The 26,060-nt window shown below is 51.3% G+C and overlaps 1 protein-coding gene across 1 annotated transcript; it reads right to left on the reverse strand.

Moving 5' to 3' along the window:
* Positions 1–1,273: 1,273 nt before the first annotated feature.
* DENND6B (DENN domain containing 6B) lies at positions 1,274–25,852 on the reverse strand. The gene is made up of 20 exons (XM_063323789.1): positions 25,658–25,852; positions 18,917–18,955; positions 18,779–18,821; positions 17,712–17,824; positions 15,976–16,056; positions 13,893–13,998; positions 13,263–13,342; positions 12,943–13,005; positions 12,091–12,146; positions 11,278–11,400; positions 10,797–10,892; positions 10,605–10,699; positions 9,960–10,025; positions 8,512–8,576; positions 8,000–8,089; positions 7,000–7,053; positions 6,523–6,632; positions 4,347–4,449; positions 3,392–3,466; positions 1,274–3,060 (listed from the first exon to the last, which is right to left on the reverse strand). Exons 1-20 carry the CDS (start codon positions 25,793–25,795, stop codon positions 2,938–2,940), a joined length of 1,719 nt encoding a protein of 572 aa, XP_063179859.1. The 5' UTR covers positions 25,796–25,852; the 3' UTR covers positions 1,274–2,937.
* Positions 25,853–26,060: the final 208 nt, after the last annotated feature.

Raw genomic sequence — 26,060 nt, forward strand, 5'->3', positions numbered from 1 at the left:
AAGACTTCGCAGTGGGGGAAGACAAACGACTTGCTGGGTGTCAGGGCGGGACCGTGCACCCGTGCGGGGCGTGAGGGACGAATCGCTGCCAGGCACAGCCCCGCGTTTGCTTGAGCATCGCACAAGTCGTGAGGCTGCGAGCACCCAGGGCTCCCTCCTGCGGGCACCAGGTGGGCACCGCGAGCGTCTGTGGTATGACCCTCTCCCACGGGGCGGTTGGGAGAGCAAATAATGAGGCTGGGTCTTGCCAGGAGGAATAGGAACAAAGCCACCGCATGGGCTGCAGGGGAGCAGAGGTTCTGCAGGTAGAAACGGAAGCAAACGGGCTGGGGGACGTACACAGTGAGGGGGACAAGTTGGGTCAACCTCGGATCCCACTCCAGCAGGTTCCCAGAGGAAAGGAAGGGCTGGAAAAGGGTAAGGAGGTTGGGGGAGCAGAAGAGAGGCAAACCACAAGGCTACGACACAAAGGTGACCCTCCCCATCTCTGCGGCAGCACCACGTTTCGGTGAAAATACCATTGGACAAGCGTGGGGCAGCCCCACGGCCGATGCTGCAGGTTGGGCACCATCAGGGCACGCAGCGGCACGGCCACCACGATCCTGACCCAGCGAAAGGGAAGGAGACAAAGCAGCACCTACAGAGGGTGTTAAATCCTGGTCAGGATGACAAAAAGCCAGCAATCAATAACCGGGTAGAAAGAGGTGAAGAGCTGGACCCAGCAGTGCCGGTGTCTCTGGAGTACCAAAACCCACCAAGGACAAAACCATCCGTGAGGAGCAGCGACACGGCTGCGGGGTAGAGCGAAAACAGCGCACAGAACAGCGGCAACCGGCACACGGGAGCCAGAAGGACTCAAGTGGGTACAGAGAGGGGGAGAAGAGGGCAGGCTGAAGTGCACCTGAGCGCCGAGATGCCCCATGAGGGGATCTGTTTGCCCAAGCGGCTGGTCCCGAGGCTTCTGACCGCAGGACCCTCCACCCCCCGCAGCGTCAGCCCTGCAGCTGCCTCTGAGGTGCGGTGGGTAGGGCAGAGGGACGCAGCAGGCGGGCGCGAGTCGCCCTTTGCAGGGCTGGGCTTAGTGAACCCTACGGAGAAGTCTCCCAAAGGAGACAGGAGCCTCCACGCTGATCGAGAGCCCGGGACAGACGCCTAATGGAGACTGACGGCCACGAGCAACCAAGCTCCACCGCACCTCTGCAGAGAAACCCCGCTCCTAACCGAACAAATCTACTAATCCGCAAAAACAGGACGCAGCTTGGCTTAATTTTTTTTTTTTAACTAATATTTTCTACTATACATTAGTGCTTCGGTCCACCACAGTCACTGCAGAGCTATCGCACGGACGCACCCACGAGCTCTATATACAGAATATACACTGTACAGGCAGGGCTGCCGCCGCGGAGCTCCGTACAGAAGCGGTTACTGCGGGGAGGTACGGCCGCGTCTCCTCGCTCGGCCGCTTCCAGGCTGGAGGCGGTAGGGAACCGAGCAGCCTCCCGCTGTCCCCGCACTGTCCCTGCCTGGCTCCGGAGGGGAAAGGCAAGAAGGGTTCAGCCACCCCCGAGTCTCACCGACATCTCTCCAGCGCCGAGGCGGTGCAGCGACGGGCAGGGACTGCCAGGGACCGCACAGCTCCCACCCCGCCAGCACCGGGACCGACGGAGCTTTGCGCAGGTCTGGGCTGAAATGCCAAACTCTCCTGCCGCGAGCAACGGGACGCTCCAGGGCTTCCCGCAGAGCGTCAGGCTGCCAGGCCCATCCCCAAACCCCTTCTTTAGGCAAACGTTCAGGCCCCGGCCAGAGGGGCAGATGGTGAAATGCAGTCACAGTAGCAGCGACCAACCCCGGTGTTACGGCAAATCCGTTTCCAAGGCAGCTGGCAGAACGAGCACGCTCTCGGGCAGAGGGCAGCTGCCTCCAAAACTGGTAGCGGAGCCTCAAGTCTTCCCTGCTTCCAGCCCAGAAGGGAGCCGGAGGGGTTGCTGCCCCTGCACCCAGGCACGGGACGCTCCGGGAGCTCCCTCTTGGCAAGGCTGACGCAGGCTGTACAAATCGGACTCTCCAACGTGTTTTATCGGCAAGTGGGCTGGCCACATGAGAGATCTCGTTGCCCAAGGCAGAGCTCCAGCTCTCTCGTACATCATTAGAGCACACAAACTCGATTTTTCAAGCAGAATAAATTATATTTGGAGACCAGCTCCTCTCTGTGGAGCTCCAGTAGCGACTGTCATTCACACAGCACCCCGCCATGATCTCTGGAGAGCTCTGATCCTTGCAGATGCACCAGCCCCTTCTTCTTCTCTCTCTCTGCCTTGGAGAAAAAACAACGGCATTCCACATCCAGCAATTCATCCTCCCACTCCCATCACGGCTGAAGCTCTTGCCGGCATGAGTCAGGCTGCTGAACGGGCAGCGACAATTTTTCCACATCATTTGTATGTGGGGGGACTAGCATCTCTCTCGTTACCAGCCTGAAAACAACTCCCCCCCCTCCACACAGGGCTGGTCCTGCTTCTTCCAGGCAGGATGACGGCATTGGAATTTTGAGAGCCCAAGCAGTAGCCAAAGATGGATGTGTATATATGGGCAACGCGTGTTTTGCACAGCCTACCACATGCTGCTGGAAGCCTGGCTGTCACTTTCTGACCTACGAACAGCCACACAGGGAAGAGTTTCTCATTTCCAGTCCCCTGACCCAGCTCCTCGAAGCAGGACTAGCCAGAGAATAGGGCACAGGGTTCCCCATTTTCTGCTACAGTTCCGACCCACGCGCTCACGTGCTCAAAATCATCCACGGTTGTGAGCAAGGTCCAGATCAGGTCACGCTGGCTGGATCGGGGAGGAACTCTCCTTTCCAAACGCAAGTGCAGCCGCCCGCAGCTCGGAGCAGGGTGGGAAGGCCCTTCCTTCTCCAAGAGAGTCCCGTCACCGCGCTCAGTGGTGGTGCAGCACGGTCTGGAGATCCTCTGGCAAGGAGCCAATGATGGTCTCAATATACAGGCCCACGCGCTGCAGAGTTTCCTCCTTCACGGGCAGGTGCTGGCACCTGGCTCGTACCTACAGGGAGACAGAGGAGAGAAACGGAGGAACTTTATGATAGCTTCAACGTTCCTCTTTCCCCTTTGAGCAAACTTCAGGTGCCTCTTTAGTTCAGGGTACGAGACAAGAGGCAGAACACTGTCCCCTGAGCCTCGGGGAGATGAAGAGAGTCAGAACTTTGGATCCTTTTCTACACAAACACTAAAGTTTCCTGACTGTCCCATCTCCAAATCAGGGAGCGAGAACAAAGTTTTCTAAGCAACAAGCGTGAGCCGGGCCCCTGGTCTCTCCCTGCCACAGAGATACAGACGGAAAGGAAGGAGTGTGGGACGAAAGGAGGAAAACTTACCAGCTTCTCACGAAGTTTTAGCACTAGGTCTACAATCTCCACCTCGGACTTGTCCTTCATCCAGGCCACAATGTTCTAAAGAGAGAGAACAGCTTTCCTCAGGGACATTTCTTCTTCACAGAAGCTTTTCTCAAAGAGATACCCCTAAGCAAAGCCTGAAATAAAAGTGAGGAGGAGGTTCCTCATCCTCTTTCACAACTCTCCTGACAGCACTTAAGCCTAAATGAGCAAGACAGAGCTTTGTCCACCGTTCTGACCACGACGGCGCGAAGCTCTTGACCGCAAGAGAAGAATCAAGGACAGCCGCAGTAATACGCGGGCAGGGCAGGGTTCCCCTCCTCCAGCCAGCACCAGGAGCCTTGGGCTGTGCTCAGAATTTAACTCTGTTTGCCAGAGCCAGGCCCGTGAGAGCAGGAGCCAGCTTTGGCGCTCCCCACCCGCTGCCCGAGGACCTGCTCTGCCGAGCAGTGGAGCGAGCGCCGCAGCCGGAGATGCCCCTGGGCAGGACCCCAGAGCTCCCGGGGCTCCCCCAGCTGCTGCTCCGCTTAAGAAACCGCACCAGCAGTCACTACTAAACACCCTACGGGCTTATTAGGCATTAAGGAAGCCGGCAAGAGGTGATGCTTCCAGCCTGGCACTCTGTCGGCTTGGGAAGGGCCTGACGAATGACAAACAGCTGACAGAAGCAGGCAGAGCAGGACCTGCACTGGCTGGCAAAGCGGGGGAGCTGAGCTGCTGCCGTCCCCGTCCCTCCCCTGTGCTGCTGTTCCTCTGCACTGACAGACAGGAGGCGGAGCGGTCACTCCCGAGGGCACGAAGCACTGTCCCCCCTCCCTCGGCACAGAGTCGAGCGGCGTCGCTCAGCGTGCAGGGCAGCGGTGCCACCACCTCCCAGGTTCCAGGCCGGAGAAGGCACCAGGTGGCCTTGGTTTGAACAGCCGGAGCTGGAACCTACCGCTTCACAGATGGCCTCCAAATGAAGGGCCTCCAGCTTCTGGGTCATCTCCTTGTGCCTCTGACGGTACCAGCCATCGAAGTTGGGAGACTTGAAGAAGCGCCTGCGGAAGGAGAGGTGACGGTGAGAAGGGGGCAGAGGGGGACCCGGAGAAGCAGGCTGGCTCCACCGCACGCAGATCCCGCTTCCTACTGCAGCAGGCACAGACCTGAGAGCAAAAGACATCCCGACTCACGGTGTCATTAGGGACAGTAACGATTACGAGCTAATGCGCTCGTTTCCTATCCTGTCTACACCGGAGGCTTCTCTTCTGCCAGGCATTAACACGATACAGCTGAGCGGCTTTAGCAGATTGTCACCAAGAGAGGGACAATCCTGCCGGACTCACACCTCCCAGCTCACGCCTCAGCCAAGGCAAGATGCGATGCTCTTTGCCGTTTCTAGCCTTATTTTGGCCCACTTTTCCTTGGGAATTATGACAGCTGGGCCGGTGCAGCATGGGGAGAAACTCACATTCCTCCGCAGTATCTTGCTTAATTCCTCTCCTTTCCCCAGAGTTAAAGCTTTCAACCACTTGCCAGCAGGGACCCAAGTCCCATATAATTGGTGATTTACATGTCTCCTACACAACGGTATCGTCTCGGCTACGTCAAAGGATGTGCGAGTTACCCCTCCCCAGTCCAGCACAGTAATAAGTCTCTGTTCGTAATGAGCTACGCAGGAAAATGAACAGGGGGCAGCACGATACCTGTTTTTATCTCGCAGCGTTACAGAATTTTAGGTCGAATTCAAAATGGGATTGAAAAGCCACTAACTGAAAGACAAGGCTTGTGGCAGCAGAGAAAGAAAAAAGACGAGAAAGTTCGAGATGCCACGTTAGAGCTGAGCAACAGCCCCTTCAGCAGCACACTCCTTGCCAACTCCTCGATTAACGGTCGGGAGATCTCAAATGCTCTGTTTCAGCATTTTCCCCTACTGCGAGCGGCCCACTTCGTGTCTCCTCTGACCGCTTCCTCAGGCCAGCTGCGGAGCGCACCTCACCGGCAGAACCCAGCTGATGTTCCTAGAGTCTCTTCTTGCAGCTTCAAGGACTCTCGCTCGTGCTTCTCCCAGCGCGGCCGAGTCCTAAACCCAGCCAGCAGCTCACGATGCCACTGTGACACAGACTTATTTTTTAATTTAGGGTTTGACTTAGGAACACGAGAGAGCGTACACACGCAGGATCTCACATAGTCGAGAACCCTGCAACGTGCGAACCTCTGCACGTACATCAGTTGCCTGCCAACCTCCATTAATTTATTCAAACGGCTTAGTTGTTTCTTACTATTTTCCAAAATATTAGATATCCAAAATCAAATCTGTCTGCCACACCCACACCATAAGGAGTGGAACAGCTGGTTTTCTGTTAAATATGTTAAAGCACAAAATGGTACAAACATTGTTACGGCAACAAAACATACCGGTCCACGATTACTGTCTCTGCTCACTTTCTGGAACTTTCTCCCTTCTCCACGTCCATACATCGCCCATTTCCCTTTCCCACTGGGTATCCAGTTTCTGGATCTTCCCAACTCACATTGTGACGTGTCTTCTCCATCCCAATTATAGCTAATTATCCTTTACAAAAGCGATGGACCAACTCTCCCGCATGCTCTCTTACATTCTTCCCTGAAGAAACGACATCCTTCTGTGTTCTACCGCCATGGCCATCGCAGTAAAAACGAAAAGGCCGCTGTGCTGAATGCTGTGCACACACACGCGCTACTGGATGAAGACCTGCCCGTCTTTATACCCCTCTGCCCAGGACCAGACACTTCAAAAAGAAAGATTCCCTGGAGGACAATAAAAGGCACGGCTGATGTCAGAGGCGAGTCCCCTGCTTCCCCAGCACTGAGGGCTTAGTTTGAGCTCCTGAAGGTGGAGAGTTGGCAGCTTCTAAACCCGCCCGTACCTACTTATTTAAGAGATCCCGTAAAACACAGGATTGGTTCTGCCCTGCATGGGCTCTTCCTGACCATTAGCGGTTAATCCACTCCTCACAGGCATGAGTTTTTCAGGTGACCAGTCTCTGTCCCGAAACTCCCTTTTTACTCCCAATTCCAACTCAGGAGTTGATGTGCAGTATAACCTGCACCAGCTGTTAAGGGGATAAGGCAAGTAATTACCAAACTCCTACCTGTAGAGGCCCAACCAGTCACCCTTAAGTACACAGGTAAGTTGGGGACCAGCATGCTCAAGGGTCTTCATGAAATCTTCCTGGCGGAAAGGACGGATCTGTGGAGGATTCTGCACAACAGAAAGACCACGTTACACGGCACTCAAAAGAAACGGGAGGAAAATGAGGTCTGTATTTACAATGGAAGAGGCTGCACAAGGCAGGCTCAGTGAGAACAAAAAAACGCAAGAACATCTCAACCAGCCTTGCGAGTAAAATTCAAATTAGATTCACAATAGCTGAGCCTACTGCAAAACAGGAAGCATCTGTCCCAATGTTTGTTTCAGCCTTTTTTTTTAAAAAAAAGGAGTAACAACCCTCTTCCTTCAACGAGGGAAGTTCACACAGAGTATCAGAGTATGTGATCAGCATATGGCATAACTATTCCCAATCCCCGCAGACAAAGGAACGCAGAAGCGATTGGAAAATTGAACATACCTTCCATGGAGTAATGGCCCTCTGCAGAGGCATCAGACTTGCAATATAATGCTCCTGAGAAGAAATAACAAAAAAAAAAAGAAAAAAAGATGTTACCACAATCGAGGTGCCTCTTGCGTGGTCACCGAGTGTGATGGTCTTCTCCAATGCATCACAGGCACAATCAACACCCTCCTGCTCTCTCTCTCTGGTGTTTTATTTCACGGTTGCGTTTTACATGAGCCCAAGTGTCCCGGCTTGTTTCCCACCAGGGGCCAGGTCCCAAAACTACGCTGCAAGAAGCCTAAGCGTGCTGTGTGGGAAAAGGTCAGGGGGAAAGAAGTTGGCAGGAGGCACTAGAATCTCAGAAGATGCTCTGTCCTCCCATCTTCTCCCTCCTAGGATGATGTAGAAAAGAAAGAGGAGCAGCCAAACTTGGCCAACTGGATGGTCACAAAAAAAGCTGCTTTCTAGTGGGACTAGACAGGGAAGGCCTTGAAAGAAATCATTCACTAAAATCTGCTGAGGGCGGTGACCACCTCGTGGACGTGCCTCTTAAGCTCTACAGAAAAGCTCCCCAAAGACAGAAGGGAAGTTTCACACTGGCAATGGGTTTAACTCCGACGTTAGAGGGGAAGAGGAGTGTTGTGGGCTCCCGTCCCTTCCCTGTATGTCTGCTTTGACCACCTGCTGAAAAGAGCGAAGAGGTGGCATTACGATCAAGTAACACGGAACACCTATTCCTACGCAGCAGGAAGCAAGCAATGTTCTGTCTCTACAGGCGGCGTGCTGAATATCCAACCTGCAGACTTCGGTGCTAATTACTGACATTTGCATTCAAGAGACACTTAGTTCTTTTCCACGGAGTAAAACATCTGTGGGGAGTGCCACGTCCTCAGTCTGTTACAGATGCTCAGGTACGGGTGAACAAGAGAGGGCAAGCGCAAACGTGTCACTCCAGCCTCTCCTGTTCGGCTCCCCTCACCTTTACACCGCTCTGACAAGTCTCTGCTCAACTCACCAGGGGAATAATGAAGCTCTGGGTGAGCTCCAGGAGGTGACGCCTCAGAAGGGCACTCTGGACTTCAGACGGGCGTTTCCGCTGAATCCCCTGCAAGCACAAGCAGCGCGGTCGCAAAGGTGCTGCTCTCCGTTACGCAGATCGACGCAGAATTCGCAAACACCCCAGCTATAAGCAACCAGTCCAGAGCAGCCTGGAAAACTGAACCACCCAAAATACGTGTTCCACTCTCTAGCTTACATTCCACTTACCATCCACATTTCACTATAGAGAATCTGGTTTTTCAAATTCCTTCTTCGATAAGGATTGTTCTCACTTCGCTTATCATTAGCTCCAGCATTTGATCCATAATATTAGGTGAAAAATTTTAAAACAGGCATGCTAAACATGTCCAAGTACACTTGACTAACTCATTACACGCTTCTGGAGACTTCTGTCTGTTTAAACCAAGCTGTTAGCACGGTTTTCCCACAACGACATACAGGATGTAGGGTAGAGCGGAAACTGCTTACCTTCAGGAGTCTTTTGATCAGGGTTTTGTCTTTGTGAAGAAATGTTTTATACGAAGTATAGATTCCTAGAATGAAAAAGAACTCCCAAATCAGAAAAAAACCACGATGTCAAAACCAAAACTTTGCCCGAGTATCTAAAGGAGGCTCTAAGTTATATATTGTTATATAGTGCAGGGATAACAGAATTGGAATTCCTAGCACAAACCCTGGCAGCTCTCTGTGTGTATCATTACAAAAGTTATAAAAAAATAATTACAAAAATTATGAAATTGCTAATGCAGCCAATACTTAGAGCAGAATTAAAGGACACTACCAGGGATCTACCCAGCTGGGAGCAGCTCTGGGGAAAGGGCCCTGGGGGTCCTGGTGGACAAGCTCCATGCGAGTGAGCAGTGAGCTGCCGCGGCAGGGAAAGCCGGTGGGATGCTGGGCTGCATCAACACGGGCATCACCCACAGAGATAAGAATCATCATCCCACTCTACGCGGCCCTGGCCAGGCCACACCTGGAATTCGGTGCTCAGTTTTGGTCCCCGCTACACAAGGAAGCTGTGGCCAGGCTGGAGAGGGGCCACCAAGGGCCACCAAGATGACCCAAGGGCTGGGAAGCTGCCCCATGAGGAGAGGCTGAGAGAACGGGGCTTGTTCAGCCTGGAGAAAAGAGGGCTCAGGGGAGACCTCGTCACCGCGTTCCAGTGTTTAAAGGGCGGCTACTGAGAAGATGGAGACTCCCTTTCCACAAGGAGTTCCATGGAAAAAAGGAGGGGTGATGGGACAAGTTACTGCTGGGGAGATTCCGACTGGACACAAAAGGAAATTTTTTCACACTGAGAACAATCAGCCGTTGGAATAATCTCCCCAGGGAAGCGGTGGATTCCCCAACGTCGGACACTTTCAAGATCCAGCTGGACAGGGAGCTGGGCCACCTTGTCTAGCGCGGGCTTTAGCCAAGAAAGGTTGGACCAATTGACCCTTGAGGTCGCTTCCAACCTGGGATTCCACGATCCTATGACACTGAACTACCTCAAGGACCTTCTTATGCTAAGCCTATGGTGAGACAACTTACTGGAGTCAGCTTATGGCCAGGCCCGAGCCGAACAGTTAGTTAAGTGACAGATAGCTGTATCTAGGTAAGCAAGTTCCTTTGACTTCCATCGCATCTAAAAAGCAGGTATGATGTATAAAAAAAAAAATCAAGAAAATGAGAAGTTCTCCTGACACTACAATAATTTGTTCAATTGGCTTTTTCAATCCCAGAACAAAGATGTACGGTTTTTCTGTATTAAATACCACAGAGAACGGTGTGTGTGAGAAGATGGTAACGCCCAAATGTCCATTTGTTGAGATAGAAAGAATAACGTATGCAATGTTCACATGCCTGCAAAGCCTGCAAAATCCCCCACCTGGAAGGGTAAATAAAGTTAAATGATGTCTGACAAAAGGACTCACCTGGTTTTGTGTCTAGAGTTTTCAGTTTAGCGAGCTTCTTCACCTTGACTTGCTTGGGCAGGTCTCCTGTGGAAAGACGTCAAATGCCTAGTTCAGGCTCTGAATCTGCCCTCACAGCAGCCACCGCACGCACACCAGAGCCTTCACGCTTGAGAACACCCAGTCCTACACTCGTACATCTTAAATCACATCCTCCCTTAACTCCACCCTCACGTAAGCCTTCTCGTCCGCTAACTTTCCTGCTCAAATTTTGAAGCAGGAACATGTGAAGGAGGCACTGCAAAAAACCCCCACTCCTCAACCTGGAGGCTTCCTTGGCTTCATAGATGATAATCAGAGTCTCTCTCTCCACCTCTCTGTTCTCCTCTGTGCAATTTTCTCTTTCCTGCCCAGGAAGGACTTCTACTTTCCTTAATGCTTCAGAAAAAAACCCACAGCAAGTCACCCTCTCAGCCATTCGTCTTCACCATTGCTTGTGCTCACCCAGCACATCAGCTGAGTCAGAGCCTAGACTTCCCTCTGGTGTCCCAGGAATTCTCACAGGAATGGAGATGTGTAAAACGATGGCTGGCACTGCAACTGTCAGCTCGCCGCGAGCCTCTAACAAGGTTTACCAGCACAACAGGACTTCGGTTCCACCCTTACCTGACATTCTGAGCTCCCCGACCCGAAGAATGTGTGGCCAGTGCTGGAGAGTTTTGATAAAGAAAGGGTTTGTGACTCCCACAACAATGTTTGGCCTAGAAAGAGGGGGAAAAATGCAGAACAATGCTAACCTCGGGGTCTCCTTCCCACAGCCAGTGGCAAGTGGGTAGCAAGGGTCTACTGGCTACTTACGGAGCTTGTGTCCTGGTGGTGTACTCCTTAAATTCACTGTCGTGGATAGTGAAATAGGGACGGTAGTCACAGCAGTACCTCAGAGGAGCAAGGCAGCTGTAACAACAGAGAGAACAGTTGCCATCTAAACTTCCCGGAGGACAAACGTGTGTTTACATCAGGTTTGTGTCCTAGGGCAGTGCGTTGTCCTGCCAGAGGTAACACTTTGGAGGAGTTCCAGGCTTTTTTTTTTTTGGCTAAAGCAGAGTTCAAAGCTGGGGAGACAAAGTTCCTCAGGGCTACGAACCATCAGGTCTCCCTTCTACTCTTCTCTACCATTGGTGGAATACGAGCAAGACTCTCTTGCTGTGCTATTTGTCTGACGTGCTTTCAATGGCAAGCTAATCTAAAACAACTGACTCGGCAGAAGAGTCCATCTGAAAGAGAAAAACGGCCAGAATTTATTATTATTTCCCTACATCTCAGAATTTGAAGGCATTACCTGGTAAGTGCCAGAACCATTTCTGAAGAAACTGTAGGGGACGGTGCCATCACAACAATTGGCTCTCCCAGTAACATCAGCTCCCATAACATCTGGACGTGAATGAGCACTGGCTGGAAACACCTGTTAGTGAAAGGAAGAATGAGGTTAGAAATGCACTTCAGAAAAGACCAGACGCACTTATTGCATGTAAGTCTACCCAGCTGTGCATCTATCCGGGAATCTGAAATCTAGGATTGATTTTTAGGATCCCATAAGAGAACGCCATGTGCCTTTACGCGTGCTGTTGCTCAACCATTTTATACGTGTTTAAAGGCAATGGAAAGCAACCTGCTGACCATACTGCTCTCAGTACGTGTTTTCATCTAAGCAAAGCTCTCTTTCGCCAAGAAAGGCTGGACCAGATGATCCTTCAGCTCCCTTCCAACCTGGTACTCTGCGATTCTATGATTCAAAGTGAAATGCATGTGGACTACAGCAGATGTAATGCTATATGCTAAAAATGCTAAATGCTAATAATGCACCTATAATGGTAAAAAGTTTAGTTCAGACACAAAACGTGTGTGCTTAAGCTGATCACCAGAAGAGAACCCCTCCTCCAACCGGGACACGGCGGGTGTTCAGGGCAGCGCACCCAGGTTTAAAGACTGCACGAGCTCTGCAAGGCCCGTATTCTAAATGACACTCTGCAAAGCGACAATTTTTGGTTCCTCATTTCACATCTTCATTATCCCTGTGATTTATAGGATACTCTGAGCAGGGAGAGGGGAAAGCAGACGGAGAGGAGAGGGTTACAAGGATGGTGGCTCTCACCTGAAAAGATCCAGTTCATGAATACTGGGGAGAACCAGTGGGGCAGGTAACAGATTCTACATGAGGAAAAAAAAAAACATCGAAAAACAACAAATCAACCCAAAACTGTTAGTAGGTGGAAGCAGCCTGACTGAAACGCCATCTACACTGACCACATCAATCACAAAGTAGCTCCCTCTGCAATAAGCACAAAAAGAAGAGAACAAGGTTAACGCTGAGAGGTACGAGCCAGGAACAGGCCTGGACTGAGCGTTCAAGGTCCATATGAATTTCCTTTACTGTAAGATAATCAAGAATCCCTTTGTTTCAAGATTTGAAAGACTTCCCAGGTCTGCTCCTTTATTTTCTAGAGTTTCCTCTGGCAAAGACAGAACTTAAGATACAGATAGAGACAGTAAGGGTTAGCAATATGGGTGAAAGATGACAACATTATGCAAAGGAGAGAAAAAGGGAAAAGAAGCAATGGACAAGAATCAAAACCAAAGCCAAATCAAAGCAGCAAAGAGGCTCAGACAGCAAATGCTGCAAAACAACCCAGAAGACAAAGGCAGGGTCTCGTGGAGAGCTAGCTACGCATGAATTCCCAGGAAAGGCAAGGTGAACAAAACCCGTGAGAACAACGCACATACACAACTTGAAGCACACAGCTTCTGCGCAGAGTCTCCTGCTTGGAAAGGCACAGGCAGGAGGGGGTGCAGCGTCAACCAGACGGGTGGCTCAAACCACATCATCCCAGGGCAAAGCGGTTTCAAAGAGGGCAAGGCTGAAAGAGTTCCAGCCTCCTCCACCCTCCTCCCTTAGCAGCCTGGATTCTGCTATCACTGGTTCGTGTCACGCCACACTTCATCTCACCTCTTGGTTGAACTGCTTCACCGGGCTTGATCCTGGTTTATCCACCCTTGATGGGATTCTCACCTGGATTACAAATAAGAACAGATTATCCAGGGAGACGGAAGCAGTTAGCTTGCACACACACTTTGCATTCTTGCCTAATGGCCATTCGCGTGAGAAAGCTTCCTCAGTTATCAGTTTTAATTGTACAGATGTTAGGAATAAAGGGAAAGAATCTAGAGTAAAGAGCAATTTTAACACCCAGAAGAAAAGGGAATACTTGTTCCGCTTCCCAGTTTGCCTCAGCCTGCTGCGGCGTACGGATCATCAGCAACAAGTACCTGAATGACAACTCCCATCACTGGAAGGTTCAGAGTCTGTCCTGGCACAGGAGGCGGCCACTGATCAATCTCGTTGCACACTGCAGGGACACGGGTAAAGAAAAAGTTCAATCTGCAGGACAATGCAGCTGATCCAGCTGGTCCTATGAGTTCTGCCCGTTTCGTTATCGATCATTCCTCGTTCACATGTGCCCCTGGCCAGGTGCAAACAAACACTAAGTCAAACAATTGTGCAAGTTTCGGTCGGACACCAGACTTAGGTCTGCATCACCGCTTCCCGTGCAGGACCCGCAGCACTGCACTGTTGATAAACGACGATTAAGTCGAACAGTGCAATAAAGCCCCAGACAGAGATGTAGCATTAGCAGTTTTTTCCTCTCTCTGGGAATACATTGTATGCAAAACTGACAGCATCATCCATTAAGGGTGTCAGACATTTCCCATTAACGAATCCTTTACAGCTGCTCATAATTTTGACAAGCCAACCACTTGGATGAAAGTTTTTCCCTGTTGGAATTTGTTCCAGAATGAACTAATTTGGAACATTTCAGCTGTCTTTCAGGAACCTTCTGACAAAACCTCTGGAAGATTTCAATCCACAAACCCTCCCTCCCAGATCCGACTGCTCACCTGCCTCCAGGCACGGCTCCAGCTTGTCAAAGTATTCCGGAGCAATCAGCTGCAGCAACGACTGGAACAAGTTCACGTATGGAAGGCGCGACACCAGCACCAGAGACTGAAAAAAGGTACATTTAGGAGTCAGAGGCCTCCCGACATGATCATTTCTAGCACCGCACATACTTAACACCGCTTACTAGAGGGCTACGCTTAAAAACCAATGTCAAGAATGCGAAAGAGCTTAAAGGCAGCACTTTTACTGGCGGAATTCTTGCTGGTGGAATTTTACTGGTGAAATTCTAGATGCCGAACCCTCAGGCTTTGGGACACCCTGGGTTTCCACACAGGCAAGGAGTTTCTTGTTTGATGAATAAGCACAGCCGGCAGCTTCTAGCAGGGAGCCACCGCAAGCGAGAGGGATGAGACTGTGACCTAGCACAAGACCAACTCAGGGAAAAATAAAAATAAATTGCTGATAGGTTCAATGCTACCAGAACAACCATACGAGATAGAGAAGTGCAAAGGAGAAGACCACTGAAACTAGGGAGACAAACAAAATAAAGGAATTCTGGGGAAGAAGAGACAAAGTAACTTGAAATAACGCTAATTTATTTCCAGCAATGCCTTTTTTGTTGTTGTTATTGTTTTGGTTTCCTTCTAGTGCTTCTTTGTGAAATATATCACTATTTTTTACAACTTTTGCAACTCAGCCGCACCGGGGGTTTTCACCGCTATGGTGATTATTAGAGAATCACAGAATCACAGAGTGCCAGGGGCCGCAAGGGCCCTCTGGAGCCCATCCCGTCCCACCCCCTGCCACAGCAGGGTCACCCAGAGCAGGTGGCGCAGGAATGTGTCCAGGTGGGTTTGGAATGTCTCCAGAGAAGGAGACATTCTCTTCCTCTAATCATTCATGAATACGTTAATTAGGATCCAGTGAAAATTTCTGCAATAGCCATTTAAACACCTCCTTTCCAACTCAAAACTCTGCCACTTGAAATCAAAAACCCCACCCAAGCGTGACAATACGCTTCACTGAGGAATTCAGCGTGCCCCGTACTTCTGTAAGGCTGCCAAAGAGCCTGCGCGTGAGCCTGCTACAAACATCTGTTCAGCAGGTCCCCGTGTTCTCCACTTTCTCGAAACCTCCGACTTTTTGAGCGACCAACCCACTCTTCAGCGGAGATGAAGAAACTCCGTTCAGTACTGCCTTGTCTCTTTGGCGGAGACTCCGTGTCGCTGCCTAGAGGTGGAGGAGAGGGAGCAGAGCTGGCCGCTGGGACAGGATGGTGTCCCCGTCTTCCAGCAAGGTGCCAGACTGACCTGCTATGAAGCATTGCTCTTTGAAGAGCAGATGTTGAAAGTTCATTTGTTTGAGAGGATGGCATCTTATCTTTTGCGGTGAAAAAACATTACTGAAAGAGTAATTCCTCCACAGACCCATCAAGAAAAATGGATCTTAGGATCAAAGTTAAATATTTTCCTTCTCTAGAAGTCTGAAATTCCCCTCCCTTTCAGGCAGTGACCATAACTATCTGTCTGAAAAATACAAAGCACTTTGCATATTTATGCAGAAATAAACATGCAGTTTATATTTTTTTTCCCGGTGTCTGTGTCAAAGGAATTTATGGTAAGAGAGAAGCTGGTGCGGTACCAGCGGTGTCACTGCTGCTGGTTAGAAGCAATCAGCCCAGCAGGAAAACCACTCCCTGCGGGCTCCTAGGAAGAAGAAAGATTAAAGCAATAATAAGAGTAGGGTTAAGGTATAACTAGCACAGGCTGCAATAACGAAGTACGTCCTCTCGCTATCTGCGACGCTAGAGTACATGCTGAAGCAAATGTCGGAGTGCTTCAGGATCTCATGATTCAGACAGCAGGTCACTGCTCATGTGATTAACACACCATGGCAACCGCATCCAGGTTTGTTTGGAATTACACTTTCCACATATTCCTGTTCTCCGCGACCTTTGCTGTTTCCTGCAGAAACACCGTGGGTGTCACGTAGGAAGTGGTGCTATTTTACAGCTATGGATAGGTGCCTTTTTACAGCTCCGTACCAGTTGAGAGTAGCGAGCTATCTGGTTTCAGTACTCACCTTCTGAAAATAACCTCTCTTCATCGAGCTGTCCTTGACTTGCCTGAAGTATACATAACCGAAGTAATGAGCTGACTCCCGCTGCAGAGAGACCGACAGCGCTGTTATTGAGGAACCGATCCCCGCTACCGCCACCCCCCCAGGCGCCGACAGAACAGCACGCCTTGCGCCTGCTATGATACAATTCCAGCGTTCGCTCCTATTTACCCAGGTCATCCAGGCTCGGCTCTCTGGGAGAGTTTACCAAATGGGAACACAGAGAAAAGACACAATCAACTAAATTCACAAAAAAATTACAGCCTCCGGGTAGCCCCTTTCACTATCCCCTTTCTGCAGCGCCTGCAGGGCCATCATCTACAGGGTTAATTGAGGTTTCCACTAATACAACCAGCTGAGCCAACCCCTGAGCTCATCCTGGCACCCCCTGCTGCCACTGATGCGCCCTGGCTGTCAGTTCTCTTTGCCAGCTAGAGGATTGTGTTGAGGAAGGAATACATCATCTGCCGAGAGGAGGAAATGGCCTCTACCGTACCTACCGCCCTCCTCTTCAGCCAGGCATTTAAGGCAGTACCAGTCAAACTTTGCTCAGGGTGAAGCACAAAGCTGAAGGATGCTTCATAGCATCCATGAAAACGAACAGACTTAATACAAACTCCCAGGGATCATTTCCAACAGGCTATGCCTTCTGAGTTCCCACAGGCAGCAAGGAGGGAGGACAGTCATCAGTGCCGAACACAAAGACCATCCTTAGTCTCAGTTTTTGAAGCCCCACAGGCCCCGCGGTTTAAGGCACCTTTCTCTCCCCAAATATCGCCTTCCACAACTGAATCCAGTACTTTGGCAGTTTTACTTCCCTTCCTTCTTTACAGCTAGGTGAATCCCTGTGAATCTTCGACCGATGGCTGCAAAGCAGTAAAAATGTATGCAAGCTGAAAAATCTCTAGACCAGAATTTAGGAAAAGAAATCCTCCTACTCTCCCTCAGACCAGCAACCCATTTCTGGTTTCACAAAAGCATATCACAAAAACCTTGCAGAAGTGTTGAAAAGGCACATGCAGAGGAAGCGTCATCTCAAAGGAGAAAGCAGAAGAGGACAAGTTGATCTGATGGCCATCTGCTCAATTAAAAGAAGCAACAGTGCTCAGCACATCCCTCCTCTGCATGAAACGGGCAGTTCACTGATGGAAAAACCACGTAACAGACACTCCTGATATTAGTGCTTGGGGACGGTTAGAGCAGCCCCCATATAGCAAGCCGAGGTGTGGATTCGCAGCATGCCAATTATCCTGGCTGGTTTTATATACGTAGATCCTGCAACAAATGAAAAGGACTGGCATCTCTCAAGAAAAGAGGTAAACATCTAACTTAGCACAGACAAGGACACGTCTTGCCTCATGGGAAGGTGCACGGGTAGCCATGCCCTCCGTTGGGTCTCACCTGCGCGCCACCGTTTCTCTTTTCACTGTAGCTAGACGTGACCGCTGCTCTAGTCTGGGGTCCCCCTGATTCAGCTCCATCTCTCAAGAGTAGCTGGGATTCTCAACACAGCCCTCTAAGAGTATTAACGTGGAAGTGACCCCTGTGCTGAAAGCCTCCTCCTTCTCTAGCTATTCCCACAGCCAGAGAAAACGAGTGTTTTATTCACAGAAAACAAATCAACAGTGTATTTGGCTTTTAACCCAGTACCACTACTCTTTGCCCAGCAGGTACAAGTGGCGCACTGAAGTGCAACTGACCTGCAGCGTTAGGGGTGCTTCTCTATTGTACTCGCCGTCATCCTCGTAATGAGTGGTCCGCTGTCCCCCAGACTGACGAAGGCGGAAGCTAAATTGAGTATCCCCCAGGCCACCTGAGACAGAGAAGATCACAAACACTCAGCAAGAAGTTTCAGTAGAGAAGGCTGGAAATCGGTTAAATCTGAAACGCTGACGTAAACAGGGATGCTGACTTACAAGGAGCTCCAAAACTGAAAATGAAGTGGAGAGAACAGCATAAAGAAAGCCCAAAACCGCACTGCAAGACAGGAAGAGCACACGGCTGAACACAACTGGTATCCTTAAGCTAAACCTCGCCGGGCCATTGCTGGGAAACTTACAGCCATCGGCCAGTACCATCAGTCCTGAGCAGCTGCAGCCACCACTTCTTATCCGCCGCACCGAAAAACCTACAGACAGCCTTAATCCGGCACCACACAAACGCCGAGTGTCCGCTAAGCTCTGAGAAACTAGTGAAGGTACAGCCTTAAACACATTTAAAACTAAACAGGCCAAAGCTGTAGGAAACTAACAGTCAGGAACCAGCGTTAAAGAAACAGGTGCTGGATGAATTAGCATGCTTGTTTCTTATTGCCACTTTTCTGATTTATAAATACAAGCTTTGGGAATACTTCTGCTGCGAAAGCACCCTCTCCCATCTATTTCTCTTCACTGAGCACTTCACTCACAAACACAGAAATGCTGACAGTCGGCAGCTGCAAACCCCAGGGAACTTATCCTTCGTGACTATTTTTTGTATTTTATTGGCACGGGTGAAGCATGAGTGTGCACAAGCTCATAAAGAAATTGTCCTGTCACCCACTAGATCACAGATTCCGTATCCAGAGAGCAATCAAAATGACAAGAAGCCTCTTTGTTCAGACCTAAGGGCTGGGTGCTGCCTGATGTCAGAGCTCTGGAAGGTGCAGCCCATCAGTCTCTGCTGCATTAGCGGCGATGACTCACCCTCTCCATCAGGAACCCATTTCTTTCAGAACGGCAGGGAACCGCCCCGCAGGCTGCAGGCAGGGCCGGCAGATGCCACCTACCTGAGTAGGAGTCTGGGAAGGACAAGTAGCAGATACTCGTTTTCTGCAAGAAACAAAAAACACACAGTGAGAAAACTTCCAAACCAAAACTCGGTATCTTTAACACCAGGGAAAGGAAGAAAAAAAAATAGCTCTCACCTCTTTCTCTGTTAGTCTAAAGTCATAAGGATACACCAACTGCAAAAGAGACAAGAGCCAATAAGTCAATCGCTCTGTTCCCCCACGACTTCTACATAGATCTATACACGTTGCTTCATACAGTAAGTACCTTATTTTCCCCAAAGTCCTACAAGAAGGCACATCTACCCGTTCCAAATCTGCCTGTCAATAGCCCACTGCACTGAACCCGTCGCAGAATCGGTATTTATTCTAGCAGATTTGGAGACAGACCGAATGGCTTGTATTTTACTCAGATTTTAACTTGAGAGTTGATAGCCCGGTGATCAAACAGCCCCATCACCCCACTGCCAACTTCTCCGCATGGATTCCTGATGTGCAAACATCTGTTTTCTCTGAAGCAGGTAGGAGAGGACTCTGCCAACACTGCTTGAAATTATCTTAAGATATACTTACTCTCCAAGCTCCAAGTCTATCAAATTTTGCACCTAAATACGAGTTTACAAGTTGCCCAGAATATAGAAAAGTTTTGGACTTTGTGTATTTCTAATTGTTGTTTGGAGGAGGGCCGCTTTTTTTTTTTTTTTTATAATTTTTTATATCTTGCTAAAAAGTCACTTACAACTCACTAAACCCACCAAATATTCTGAAGGATCAAGGAAGGCTGACATCGCGAGCTGCTGAGACGTAAAAATGGATTTCACGGCGATGAAATGAGAAGACAGGCAGTAGGGAGGGACTGGGAACGGCTTCACAAATGAAGGCTGGCACAGAGGGCGTTCACAGCCCGGGCTGGGGACCCACCTTTGCGGCAGCACTCTGCAAAGACACAGACAGGGCAAGACTGCTGCCCTCGAGGGCAGAGGAAAGGATGCAGCCCTAATCAGGAGTGAGACAATGACAGCCTGGACAAAGGATCCAGCTGTGTGAAGAGATGAGAAAACAAGATATTCCATGTACGTTAAACAATACATGTCTGGTGTTCGGCAGGGACTTGGGGATATATCCCAGCCTCCAGGTGAAAAGGTTTATTTAACAGCCCTGAGCGACCCGTCAGCTAGAGATGCTGTTCACAGTCACCAAAAGGCAGAAAACGGGCAGCAGGAGAAGTCTGAGAGGATTCGGAGCTCCGGTTTAGCCTCCCGGTTTTGATCTGTTGTTAGAAAGACAAGGCAAGGTTTATTTTGTACAGACAGAGGTGGGTCTGGCGCAGGCTTGAGGATTCATGCTTTGTCAGCATACCAGTGACAGCTGAATTGTGCTACACCCAATTTATCACCCAGCCTTTCAGATAAGAGAGACCGTCAAGAATTTTAAGGCTTCTAGTTAAAGGCTCTGGCTTTGCAGCCGAACTCTGCAAATGCTGATAACACCGTCCCTAAGCCAGTAAAAGCCAACGCCAGGCAAACTTCTCAGGGCAGGGCCGAGGGCAGAACCGCGAGCGAGAGCCAGCGGCAGGACCCGCTGCAGGAACACTCGCACCGAGAGTGAGGAATGGCACAGCTACAGCGACAACGAGTTTCACAGGTCACCGGGCAGAGGACAGAAACCGAAGCGCTCACAAATCTGCAGGAGCAATCTACCCAGCCCGCGCAGCACCCGCTGACCGGGAAATGCAGAAACTGCAGGTGGTTTAAATACGCGGACGAGACTGAACGGAGCAGCGAATGACTGGGAAAATGGAGATCACCTCAGCCTGGTGCAGCTCCCGGGCAGTAACTCTGCTCCGGGTCGGCGTGCGAGTCATCCCCTGCTCACATCAGGAGCTCTCTTCAGGGCTCGACTCTCCTTACAAGCCTATAAATAGCCCGGGTGGCAGCACGCCAGAGCGCTGGAAGTTCACCCAGCGAGCTCGCTGCGCTCCAGCAATTCCCCGCTGACTCCTTGGCAAGGTCATCTCATCAGCTCCAGAGCGCGAGCCAAATTAACAATTAAAAATTACGCTGATCAGGCTCCGGTTAAAGCTCCTCTGAAAGATGAAAAGCCACAAAAAAAACACAGGAGCGAAGTTATCGTGTACGAGCTGCGGCGACGAAGGCAGGACCGGCGAGCGGAGCATGAGGGGCTGCGTTACACCTACACCGCAGGAGCAGACACGCTTCTGCGCTTGCTGCGTTTTTGCATTAGGCGGCTGAATAAATTACTGCGGCTATGACTAATTTAACGATCATACAAGCATTTGTTTTGTTAATTCCCATGTAATGATGGACAGACCAGGAACAGAGACCTAGACACCTGACGCTGATTCATCGAGAAGCTCGGGAATTTCACGGCATCGTGCTCTCTGCGGTGCTTGATGATCACCTAAACGTTGGTTCAAGAGTCAAGACAGACTTTTAATTCTCCTGCTGCCTTTTCTGGGGGTGGGGGGTGTCTTTCCGCAGGTAAATCAGACCAGAAGTAGATACTGACGGCTCTCAGCTGCTTTTGGGTCAAGCTCTAAAATATGCTAAGCATGTGTTTCACTTGGAGATGTATGCTCAGCATTTGGGGGGAAAAAAAGGAAAAAAAAAAAAAAGAAAAAGAACAGGCACAAATGCTCCTGCCTGAGCACAGAAACACTGACGGATCTGAAAATTCAGATATCATGTTTTTGAAAGATACGCCTTATCTTCTGCATCTTTGCTTCCCCTTCAGTTTAACACTCTGACACTCCTCTGTGTTCAGGGTGGGGAGGAAATCATTAAATATTTACAAGATTAAAACCCCGATCTAAAACAGTAAGAACCCTAGTCGCTAGAACTTTTCAAAAGCAAAACAACAGTAAACAAAAAGGACCTTTTTATTTGTAAAAGTCCCTGGATAGCTCAGAAGTAGCCCAAAAGGGCTTAAATTATGTCATAACTTGTGACGTAGCGCTTTCTCCCATCAATACCGACTTAACAAGTGTGGAGGTGACACATGTTGAAAACTGATCCTTGCACTAAGGCTTTGCTGTTGGTACCGGCGAGGGTGCCAAGCGCTCTGCTGCTGTCATGGCAACGCGGAGAACAGCCCAGAAAACGACTCCTGGTGACTCTGAAGTCACCCAGCTTCACAAAGTGCCTGTGTTTGGAAAAGCTCAGGGAGGGGGGAGCCGGTGCCGTTGTGAAAAGGGAGATTTCAGAGCCACAGGGATGGATTTCCAGCGTTTCTATGACAGCGGCACCAGAGCAGCCGGAGTCGGTCGGCAAAGGGCTGGCGGGGAGGGCAGCTCCTGCAGGACACGGGCTGCCAGCCGCAGAGATCGTCCCAGAAACGCGTCCTCTCTCCCGGGTATTTTTGCCATCTGCAGTTGATTGTTTGAAGAAATGTAAATTGGCGGATGAGCCAGAAACAGTAACTATACCCAATTTCTGCATTAACCTATCTTTTCCTTTGTAACACCTTTTCTGCCGTATATTTAAACGGCAGCAGAGTTGGGACTCGCTGAATTTCAGGCTGACGGTACATCTGCACCGGGAGATGACCGCACAGAACACAGGTCACGCAATACTCGGAAACCTGAGCAGACCCTAAACAAGCTCTTGGCTGCGGAGCCGTATCCGCGGAGCTGCCCCATTCCAGGGGTAACGCTGCCTTTCTACACAGTGTCGCTGAAGGACAGACGACACACGCCAAGCAGGCTTCAACGACGTGGCTTTTGCGTAGAGTTGGGCGGCAAGGGAAGAAAAGAGATGTTTTATCGGCAAAGAATCCTATACTCAAGAAAACGTAATCCCCAGGACAGGATGACAAGGTCTCGGCACAGAAACCCTGGCTGAGACAGGGCTGCTCCTGAAGCAGACCTGCAGGAGTCTCCCTAAGGTTGTGCTGGGGATGTCTGTACCTTCACCCGCTGATTTACAGAGACGATGAAAAAGCATGGTGCAACCTCCAGAACGGGAGGTTTCCCTTCCTTCTGACTCACTTTGCTGCGAGCATGTGAGGTAGCACGAGTTTACTCCAAGTATTTGTAGCCTGTCACTGTGTAATCCTCGGGTGCAGGAACAGCCCCTGTGCATAAATCACTCTTCAGGGGGATACACGTACATCCACAAAACCGCAGAGAGCTCTGGCAAGATCTAATCTCAGGCAGTTACCCGGGCCTGGTAACGCCAATGGCAAACTTCCCGTGCAGACTCAGCCAGGACCGAAGTCCCACAGGGCTGGGTGCCACAGATGCATTTTTTTTTAACCCAGAAACTTGCAGCCGAGAGCCCAAATCATAAAACTCCCTCTTCTCGGCTGGAGAAATCAGCCTGCTTGGAGACAAGCTGCAGGATCCGGACCCAATCTAAAACAACCACGGCAACAGATGGAAATAGGCAATAAGCAGGAAGATAACGACACCATTTGATGACTGGCAATAGTGACATTTACACTTCTTCAGAATTTTGAAATAATTCTACTTGGAATTACCCTGTAAGACAGTAACAGCTTGAGCTTTTTTATTTTCCCAACCCCATCAAGAACGGAACGTGGGATCTTTATCACGCAGCTTCTCCTCTGCTTGGCTTCCATTCTGGGCGTCTTACCCAGCGCAGACGCCTGTTCCTTGCCCAGACCCTTCGCTCAGAGACAGAAATCCACAACCAAAGGAAAAGTGATGGCGGGGTTGTGCCATCGCTCAGGCCAGATGCTGAGCTGTTCCCAGTCTCCTTGGTCATTTATGCCACGTGAGAAACATTTTTCCCATCAATACTCAAGTAGGCAAAGGAGGAAAGGAAGAAAAAGAAGCAAAATACCTTTCCGGGGATTAACATACCATACTACCTCATACTCTGATCACAAAGTCCCCTCCTTATAATGCCAGACAGGTAATAAAACCAGTAAGAAAGCACCTTTGTAGCTATATATTAAAACACACCTATGAAGCATTAAATTGCAAATGCTAATTATTATCCCAGTGTTCATATCCTTTCCAGGGTATATCAGGTCTGGTTTTGCAGGAAGGAGTATAAAGCATGTGAAACTTAGGTCTACAGCACATTGGTTTTTATTTATTTTCAGGCTTCGTGGGAAGAAACAGTCAAGTATTTAAGAAAACAGAGCAGCAACAGGCTAACTTGATCTCTACCGCTTTCCATTCCCTTCAGAAGCTTCAGCATGACTTTAAAAACGGAAAGGCTCAATCCTCTGAAAAACAGCATTAACCTCCTTACACAAAGGCAAAGTGAGGAGTGCTTCCCACAATTACACAACAAATATCGAGGAATTTGAGATAATGCCTTAGGGTCAGCATAACCCTGGCGTATCTGGTCCCCTTATGTTGCATTTTCTTAGAACTCCAACCAACTCTTGCCTTCGGTCCCGTTACAAGCCTCAGGTATCCAACTCCCTTCAAATCCTCTTTCAGAAGCAAACAGTGCAATCTTCCAGGGAACAGGGAAAACCATTCCAGCCCTTCCACTCCCAGTTCATCCCCTCTGGCCCCCAAGCGACCCCCATGGGCATGTCAGATCTCCTGGGAAGCCTCTGACACCGCCGACAGAGCTGCCTCAGCCCCCGCTCCACTGCACCCCATTATCTCCCCATTGCTCCCCCACTTCCCACGCAGCTCCCAACTCGTTCCCTGTCACTGTCCTGGACACCCACCTCAGCCCCTCCTTAGCGCCTGCTGACCCCACACGTCAGACCTGTATTTCTGAGCAAGAGTACCCCTACCCCCCGTTCCAAGGGAGCCTGTGGGGACAGGCTGAGAGAGCTGGGGGGGTTCAGCCTGGAGAAGAGAAGGCGCCGGGGAGACCTTCCAGCCCCTGCCAGTCCCTCAAGGGGCTCCAGGAAAGCTGGGGAGGGACTCTGGAGCAGGGAGGGGAGCCACGGGACGAGGGGGAAGGGTTTTCCACTGGAAGAGGGGAGATTGGGATGAGATATTGGGAAGAAATCCTTTGCTGTGAGGGGGGTGAGCCCCTGGGCCAGGGTGCCCAGAGAAGCTGTGGCTGCCCCATCCCTGGAGGGGTTCAAGGCCAGGTTGGACGGGGCTTGGAGCAGCCTGGGCTGGTGGGAGGTGTCCCTGCCCAGGGCAGGGGATGGCACTGGGTGGCCTTTAAGGTCCCTTCAATCCAAACCCTTCTGTGATTCTATTCACACACACACCGGCAGCATGGGCTGCCCTGGCTCCTCTTGGCCCTGCACGCCCAGGTGCTGCCCTGCCCTGTCCCCGAGCCTCCCTGCCCACCCCCCCAGCACACAGCCTTATGCCAGGAGACAGCCCAGCTGCCCCCCACCGGCACCCCCCCGCCTGTCCCCGGCACCAATTCTGCCCTGTCTTCCCCCGCCCAGGGCCCTTCTCCAGGAGCGGGGAGCCCTTTGCCTGCTCTCTCTTCGCCCCCTGCCCATCCCATCCTGCCAGCTCCCAGTCTCCATTCACCCCAGCTCTGCTCTGGCCCCATCACCCCTCACCCCCCATCATCCCGCCTGTCCCCCCTTGTCCCCATCACCCTGCCTGTCCCCCTTCCCACACACATCCCGCCTGTCCCCCTTCCTCACCATCGCCCCACCTGTCCCCTTTTCCCCCCATCACCCTGCCTGTCGCCCTCTTGTCCTCATCACTCTGCCTGTCCCTCCTTGTCCCCATCACCCCGCCTGTCACCCCTTGTCCCCATCATCCCACCTGTCCCCCCGTGTCCCACACACACCCTGCCTGTCCCGCCTTGTCCCCATCGCCCCGCCTGCCCCTCTTCACCCCCATCACCCCGCCTGTCCCCCCTCGTTCCCCACACACCCAGCCTGTCCCCCTTTCCCCACAACCCCGGCCCTGCCCGGGCCCAGACCCGCCACGCTCCCCGGCCCTGCCCGCACCTCCATGGCCTGGCCCAGCTCCAGGTCGAAGGTGACCACGCAGACACAGTCGAGCCAGGCGGAGAAGCGGGCCCAGGGCAGCGGGGAGGCGGGTGCGGGCCGGCGGGGCCGGGGCTCGGCCCGGCTCAGCGCGTCCATGGCAGCGCCCGCTCCGCCCGGCCCGGCCCGGCCCGGCCCGGCCCCGCCGCCGCCGGCCCCGCCCCGCCCCGCCGCGCCCCCCGGCGGCCCGGAGGCCCCGCGCCCGCCCCCCCCCCCCCCCACCACCGAGACGGCTCCGGCGGCGCAGAGCGGCCCCGCGGCGGGTATCATGGCGGGCGCGGCCCTGCCCGGGGATGGACGGGCGGCCGGCCTGCAGGGCCCGGCGGCGGCCGGGACACGGGGGGACGTGGCGGCCGCTAAACCC

Source organism: Chroicocephalus ridibundus, chromosome 1 (genome assembly GCF_963924245.1).
Source record: "Chroicocephalus ridibundus chromosome 1, bChrRid1.1, whole genome shotgun sequence".
Taxonomy (NCBI): Eukaryota; Metazoa; Chordata; class Aves; order Charadriiformes; family Laridae; genus Chroicocephalus; species Chroicocephalus ridibundus.